This window comes from Anopheles coustani, unplaced genomic scaffold (genome assembly GCF_943734705.1).
Source record: "Anopheles coustani unplaced genomic scaffold, idAnoCousDA_361_x.2 scaffold_12_ctg1, whole genome shotgun sequence".
Taxonomy (NCBI): Eukaryota; Metazoa; Arthropoda; class Insecta; order Diptera; family Culicidae; genus Anopheles; species Anopheles coustani.
In genome coordinates, this window is record NW_026525384.1 from 785185 (window position 1) to 793364 (window position 8180).

General features: G+C 42.0%; 1 protein-coding gene across 1 annotated transcript; it reads left to right on the forward strand.

Moving 5' to 3' along the window:
- Positions 1-3108: 3108 nt before the first annotated feature.
- On the forward strand, positions 3109-4852 carry LOC131271189 (guanine nucleotide-binding protein subunit beta-5). Its single transcript, XM_058272582.1, has 5 exons — positions 3109-3277; positions 3367-3622; positions 3691-4102; positions 4166-4429; positions 4496-4852. Exons 1-5 carry the CDS (start codon positions 3160-3162, stop codon positions 4505-4507), a joined length of 1062 nt encoding a protein of 353 aa, XP_058128565.1. The 5' UTR covers positions 3109-3159; the 3' UTR covers positions 4508-4852.
- Positions 4853-8180: the final 3328 nt, after the last annotated feature.

The following is an 8180-nucleotide window of genomic DNA, read 5'->3' on the forward strand; positions in this document are numbered from 1 at the left end:
TTAGGACCGGCCAAGAAGCGTCGGATTTTGGAAGAGTTGGTCCTCACAGAGGAAGATATAGTTGAAGTTATACCTAAATATAACAATGCTTTAGTTGCGTTTTCAAACAAAAATAGCTTCATTAACAGGTCCACCAGCACCAAAACAGCTTTTTCTAAAGCATATTTCTAATCCCGTTACGCCTGGTGAGTTTAGAAAATCTTTCGTAGTTTTATATTTTGGTTAATGTTTCGTTTCTTCCTAGACCCGAGTCAGCTGAATCAAAAAGTGATTTTACTTCCTGCTCAACTTTCTGGTCGTTCTTCTCCCGCTACTCCTGGTGAGTTTAGAAAATCTTTCGTAGTTTTATATTTTGGTTAATGTTTCGTTTCTTTCTATGCCCGAGTCAGCTGAAACAAGGATTGGATATTTCTCCTGCTAAACCTTCTGATCGTTCTTCTCCCGCTACTACTAGTGAGTTTAGAAAACCTTTCGTAGTTTTATATTTTGCTTATTGTTTCGTTTCTTCCTAGGCCCGAGTCAGCTGAAAGAAGGAGTGGTTATTCGTGCAAACAGATCCGTGCAAACAGATGGAGTCTAGTCAACTAATATCAGACAACACACCACTGACTGCAGGAATCAGATTTTTTAATTCATAAGTTAAGATACGCATGTTATAACATTGAAGGATTGCATGAACGCAATGAAAATACAATACCGTAAAACTACAATTTTGCATTTATGTGTGTATTTATTTGACAAGAGTACGTAGGAAAGGAAAGAATATCATTTCTCCCTCCTCTTCTCCGATGGTTTTCACTAGTTTACATTTTATATCTTTAAATTCTAATTCGATGGATTCCTCTGGAAGATCTATGATCCGCTTTGTTCGTAGAACAGTCCTCGGATCTTTTGGGATGTTCATATCCGTTTTTGCACGAAACATTTCCAGCATTCGTCCAACGGTTGCAAGCGACTCGTTCCCAGTTAACGCCCAGTATCGTACACACTCTGCATCTGGCATCTTGGCATAATCGGGACAATCTTCTTCATCATCTGCGGAATTCTCCTCGTCGTCCATCGCATTCTCTTCATCACTACTCTCTTCATCGTCCGTAACAAAGTCCATTTCGTATACCTGAGTGTCAGAGAAAAGCGGATCCAATTGTTCAGTTGGTTCCTCATCTGGCAAATCGATAGAAGGCAGCAATAATTGGTCCGACGAAGCCGAAACTAAAATGATATCAAAGCGATGGTATACATCAGTTTTGCTCGATTCCCGATACAAATGAAACTAAATTATTACATTACACATAATAATCTACATTACCTACATAAGATTATTTACCTGACAACTTGGTTGGTGCTACAACATTCACAAAGCTATCCGTTGTCTCGGATTTCGGCATCAATCTTGCAACGCGCTTGTAAAAGGCACCGGACCTGCGTTGTGCTTGCAAAATGCGATTTTTTCCGCACCATGCGCAACTGCTGAAGGATGCGGTCCTCGATTACTCATGGTTAACACTGAATCACAAAAATAATAGCTAAAACACACGAAACAAGTTACAGCCGATACCGGCCAGCTCTGTCGTACGCTCCTCGAACTTTGTCTTGTAAGCCCGATCGTTGGCTTCTGTGCCAATACGTTCAGCTTTCGCTCCGATTCGCTCGTCTTGTTCGTTGCTGAACAAGGTAACTAAACCTAGCTAAACAACTCGCGAAGGTTTATAGATCATCGAAGTCAAGGTGTATAGTTTTGGAGTCAAAAAAATTAAAAAATCAAAGACCGTCGTAATGGCAGTAGAATTGACCAAATTGTGTATTTGTTAAAGATTTTTTCAAGTGATTAATGATGCGTATGAAAATTATTACTTCGATCAATTCTACTGCCATTACGACGGCCATTATTTTTTTATTTTTTTGACACCAAAACTATACACCTTGACTTCGATGATCTATAAACCTTCGCGAGTTGTTTAGCTTGGTTTAGTTACCTTGTTCAGCAACGAACAAGACGAGCGAATCGGAGCGAAAGCTGAACGTACAGAAGCCAACGATCGGGCTTACAAGACAAAGTTCGAGGAGCGTACGACAGAGCTGGCCGGTAGCGGCTGTAAATAGCCAAACAGATACTGGACTGACGCTGATCAAAACAAACAATTTCGGCGGCTTTTTTGGTTGAGTACATCTATTCCATCAGGTAGAAAGAGACAGAAAACCAATTGACTGCTTGCACAGTAGCGCCACCCTGCGAGTGAACGTTGTAAGCTTGCAAATTCAATATGGCTTCCCACAAGGTTACCCAAACGCGGCATATTTCCTTCAGACACAGGCATAGCTTCGCAAAAGTAACCTTGAAATGGCTCACAAATCTAGCCTCGGTGCTTGTAGTGTTGTGATATCACGGTGTCATGAAATACCACTCGTTTTGCTACCGGTGAAGATACTTTTGTCCCTCTCAAAACTTTGTAGGGGTAAGCGGTGAAACCCATCATCATCATCATCATCATCATCATCATCATCATCATCATCATCATCATCATCATCATCATCATCATCATCATCATCATCATCATGTAAACATATCAATGTCGGTCTGGAAATTGTGTATCCTAATCTGAATCCCTAGAATCCGATTCAGAATCCGGTAAAAATGGTCTGGTCCTGATGAAATGGGTTTGGTTGGGTAGAACAACTCGGATAATGGACATTCTACTGTATTTCTTTGTAAAAACTAGGTTCCAGGAATTTTTCTAGAGCCTAACTTGCAAATCGCGCAAAAAACTCAATCTATGTCCAATGAACATTCTACCCAGCGTTCGATTTGAGTAAACTTAAATCAATTACAGATCGATCAATAGATCGACTAGTTATGTGACTAATTCGACTCAAATCATTGTGAGTCGATTCAAACAGTTTAGGATCAAGTCAGAATCGAATCAAATCGAGTCCCAAACCAATCAAATCTGATTCGAATCCTAATCGAATCAAATACTTAGAATCCGTCAGATACGATTCGAATCTTTAGAATCCGTCAAATGGGATTTGAATCTTTAGAATCTGTCCAGGGATCGAATCTTCGAATCTTCCGAATCCCGATTCTGCCAACACTTCACAGACGACGCTCGATAACATCGCGAGTGGTAACAGGACATTCGTATCCGACAATATAATACTATGACCGACATTCTGAGCAACGTACACAATTCCGATAAAGTGTCCGCCCTGATCAAAGAGGCGGAAAGCCTGAAATCTAAGTTGGAAGAAGAACGGCAAAAGTTGAACGATGTTACCCGTGAGATGAACATACTTATGCATTCTGTTTGTATCGATCGGTTTGAAGATGTTTGTTACACCTTATTTTTGTCTGCTTTTTAATCTCAGTATCGTCAGTAGCGGATCGCTTGGAGTTGATAAGTTATTTAAACATAAAACCGCGCCGTGTTCTCAAGGGTCATCAGGCAAAAGTACTGTGTTCTGATTGGTCTCCGGACAAACGTCACATTGTATCCTCATCCCAGGATGGTAAGCTGATTATTTGGGATGCTTTCACCACTAACAAAGAGCATGCAGTTACGATGCCTACAACTTGGGTAATGGGATGTTCGTATGCTCCATCAGGCAATCTGGTGGCTTGTGGGTAAGTAGTGTATTAGCGGCAGTAGGAAAAAACAAACAGTTTACTAATGTTATAATACTTCATTTTAGAGGGTTGGATAATAAAGTAACTGTTTACCCTATAACGCTGGAAGAGGATATATCCGCAAGGAAAAAAACAGTGGGCACACATACAAGCTACATGTCCTGCTGTATTTTTCCAAATTCTGATCAACAAATTTTAACGGGTAGTGGTGACTCTACTTGTGCTCTTTGGGATGTTGAATCCGGACAGCTTCTGCAAAGCTTTCATGGTCATACCGGAGACGTGATGTCCATAGATCTAGCTCCCAATGAGACTGGAAACACGTTCGTATCTGGAAGCTGCGACAAGATGGCGTTCATTTGGGATATGCGCTCAGGGCATGTGGTTCAATCTTTCGAAGGCCACCAGTCTGATGTTAATAGCGTTAAATTTCACCCCAGTGGCGATGCAATCAGCACCGGGTCGGACGATAGTACTGTAAGTAGAAAATATTTTTATCACATTTGTAATATAAGAATTACACTATCTGTACATCTTTAGTGTCGTCTTTTTGATATGCGAGCGGATAAAGAGGTGGCCGTGTTCAACAAGGATAGTATTATTTTTGGTGTGAATTGTGTTGATTTTTCTGTAAGCGGACGCTTATTGTTTGCTGGATACAATGACTATACTGTCAATGTTTGGGATACGCTCAAAGCACAACGAGTTTGTCTGCTGTACGGTCATGAAAATAAAGTTTCTTGTCTTCAAGTATCACCAGATGGCACGGCGTTATCAACAGGAAGCTGGGATTACACACTGAGGGTAATATGTATTGTACGTTCAAGCAACGTGAACTGCGAAAACTAACAGTTGCCAATATTCTTTCAGATCTGGGCATAAACCGAAATCTCCATCTAATCAAATGTTGGAACCAGTATTATTAGCTGAACAGTTTATGAGTCAAGGCGCTTTGTGGCAATATAGCAAAGTGAACTACTAGTCTAACCGTAGAATTGTTCCAGTACCTTTACTGATCCATGTTAGCCTATAGGACGTTATTCTGGTAAAATGAATGTCTAAGAAAAATTTGCTTCACTAAATTTTCAACACATTCGATGTACTCGTTGTGGTAATGTACGATTTTTAAAGCTTAATTGTTGGTTCTGCAGTGAAATTTCGAAAAATAGAAATAACTAAAGGCCTGTGGCGATCTATGTAATAAACAATACAATCAAGTAGAGATAATATGAATATTTTTCATGACAGCAAAAACACAAAATATATTGCAGGTCTAAATTTTAGTTTTTTCTTATTCCAAAATTGGGTTTATTTGAATTACTCTACACATAAAAGGTTTTATGGAATATTTTCACAATAGAACAAAAGTTCCTAACTCCATTGGTTAGCTACTCGTAATGGAAAAAGTACATATGATTGGAACCATCAATTTTATGTTTGTATTAAAATTAATTACAATGCATAATACTTTAACTCTCACTCGGGGTCCACACTACAGCGCGACGTCCCGTCCCGAAACGCGACGTTGCCTGACAGGCGGCTGAACTCCATGCAAAAAACACCTAGCGCGATTCGCGCGACATCGCGCAAGGTTTTTTTTATACGCGCTTTCCAGACTGCACCGTCGCGTAACGCGACGTCGCCTGACAGGCGCTGAACTCCACCTCCTATATGGAGTTCAGCTCCTGACAGGCGAAGTCGCGCTGTAGTGTGGACCCCGAGTATGGAGTTCGGCTCCTGTCAGGCGACGTCGCGCTGTAGTGTGGACCCCGAGTCACGCTTTCCAGACTGCACCGTCGCGTAACGCGACGTCGCCTGACTGGCGCTGAACTCAACCCGGTTGACAAAAATTCAAATTTTTTGCAGCTGTCATGTAGTTACAGCAAGTTTTTCCATGGCAGATTGCTGGGACTCTTGCTGGAACTACATAGTACCAGCAACAATTTAAATTTCTGTCAACCGGGAATGCAAAAAAACCTAGTGCGATTCGCGCGACATCGCGCAAGGTTTTTTTATGTGGAGTTCAGCTGCTGTCAGGCGACGTCGCGGTGTAGTGTGGACACCGAGTATGGTAACATTGAAAGTTACCCGGGGTCCACACTACAGCGCGACGTCGCCTGACAGGAGCTGAACTCCATATAAAAAAACCTTGCGCGATGTCTCGCGAATCGCGCTAGGTTTTTTTGCATGGAGTTCTGCGCCTGTCAGGCGACGTCTCGTTACGCGACGGTGCAGTCTGGAAAGCGTGTAAAAAGAAACTATAGCTCGGGGTCCACACTATACCGCGACGTCGCCTGACAGAAGCTGAACTCCATATAAAAAAAAACCTTGCGCGATGTCGCGCGAACCACGCTAGGTTTTTTTTGCATGGAGTTCAGCGCCAGTCAGGCGACGGTGGAGTCTAGAAAGCGTGTAGGAATCGATTTTCATCTTGACATTGAGTTATGAAACTCATGTTTTTGAAAGCCAATTTTGCATTTGATATAACTTCGCGTAGTTAATGGTTGTTGTATTCTTCTTCGTCTTATTGGCATACCCAGTCCGCAAGAATCAGTCGGGAGCTTTAATATTTGTATGTATTGTCCTATCTGTACACGGGCGAGCAGCTCACTCTGCTCCCCTTTCATTCCTCTCCCACAAAGTTGATGAGGCAAGTTCGGCTCTGTTCGAAGCGTAGAACGGCGCAATTAAAAATAAGCTTTACTACTTTTGTCTCGTTTTTTTTCCCTCGCTTTCACACCTGCGGCAGTGTATCCCCTGCGATTTACGATGTGTAAATATGTATAGGTTTAGCTTCAACCATTCGTTCGCACCAGCAGACGCGTACCGCGTTTCTGGATTTCTCTGCATTCTTTCATTCGTTTCCAGTGCGTTCACGTGCGTGCGATATGATTTTAATATACTCTTCAGTCTATCGCTGCTAGCCGACGCGGTAGCATGCCATAGATGGCAGCGGAATTTCGTTCCTGGACACGCTTTATTAAATGTCCGTATCGACCATGAAAACACGCTGCGGTCTCAACCGTACACTTGCCACGCGGTATATGCCTCTTCTCCATCCGTCATTCTTACCTTTCGAGTTTCCACCGCCGCAATACCAGTACAGAACATTTCAACTAGAACAAAATTACATATGATCTTCGCTCGGATAAAACTGTTTCCTAAACGTTTCATTATGTTTCTTGCAGTACCTTACAGTCATAGGCAAAGTTTTAGTTAATTTTTGAATGCTAAAAAAAAAATTACCGTTTTATTAATTTTATTTCTATGGGGTGAAGGAAGCCTCGGAGACGAAAGTGGTGCAAGTAAAAAAGTTGTAATTTATTGTTAACCAAAACTTTGTCGAAGACCGCAATTAGCTATCTTCAACCGTTTGCCCATTAGAGCCGAAAAACTGTTTCCCTTTGGGTCACGAACAAATCGATTACATCAGCATGTCGTCAGATGATGCACATTCGATTTCTGAAACAAAAAAATTTATGAAAAATTCTATATTTGGACTTAGAATTTTTTTTTCGTGATGCCTGAGCGCATCAAAACCTATTTTATATTGGAAACAAGAACGGTGATTGTTGGAGCCAGCGATGGCCTAACGTGTATAGTTCGCTATTTTATAGAAGGAAGGAACGGAATCGACACGCGACGACATCGCATCGTATAGAAGACCCCCGCCGCATGCATGCATGGAACAACGTGTGCGCAAATCGGACGGAGCACGCACAGCCAGCCGACTGAGACTGCATCGTACCAGCGCTGTGGACATACTGTCGATCAGACACGCGCGATAGATTTAAGCATTTAAGCTGGATAAGGAAAGAAAGAAAGAAGAGATGAGGCGCGAACGGTGACCGAGCCACGGGTGCACGACCACCAACGCAGAAGTCAATGCGAAGCAATCGCGAGGCGTGACTGGTCAAAGCTTACGCTCCGAGCTTTTTTCCAAAGCTTTGCCAATTCCTACAGGGCATGAAGGCAGAACCAAAATGGGGCCAGCTAAAAAGCCACTTTTTCACTATGGTGAGAAAGCTTTCACCAGTAAGATTTTGTAGCACTGGGATAGTTTCTGAGTCGTTTTTTGTATGAGCCCCGCTACACGACCCGCAAACTCAAAAACTTTGCGGCGCAAAGAGGGGAACAACCGAAAAGTTTGCGTCAGAAACTTTTCAGCTCCGTGAGCTGAAAACTGCACCCGCGAAGTTTTTGGCAGCTAACCGCAAACTCAAATGCGCCAGAAGAAGAAGATGAAGAAGAAGTAAATGTAAACATAACAAATCTCAAAAACAAAATAATCGAACATATGGTGATAAATGTATGTGTTTATTATATGGCCTTAGCAGCCGGTCCTTTAACATTAATAGAGGTCTATGTCACCAGATTGGCTTGCGAACGCCCAGGAAGCTGGATTCAATAGCCCTACTGGTGTAAATCCTCGACGAAGAAGAAGAAGAAGAAGTACGTGTTTATTTTGCAGCTACAGTCATATTTTGTCATTTTATAGCTAGAATATCAATTATAAATTCACTATAGATCAGGGGTTAGCAAAGTCCGGTCCACC

Bases quoted from the DNA above. Each gene is read 5' to 3' on its own strand.
- LOC131271189 (XM_058272582.1), top strand. From the start codon at position 3,160: ATGACCGACATTCTGAGCAACGTACACAATTCCGATAAAGTGTCCGCC. The intron at 3,278-3,366 runs GTGAGATGAACA...TTTTAATCTCAG, and splicing joins AAAGTTGAACGATGTTACCC to TATCGTCAGTAGCGGATCGC. The intron at 4,103-4,165 runs GTAAGTAGAAAA...GTACATCTTTAG, and splicing joins CCGGGTCGGACGATAGTACT to TGTCGTCTTTTTGATATGCG.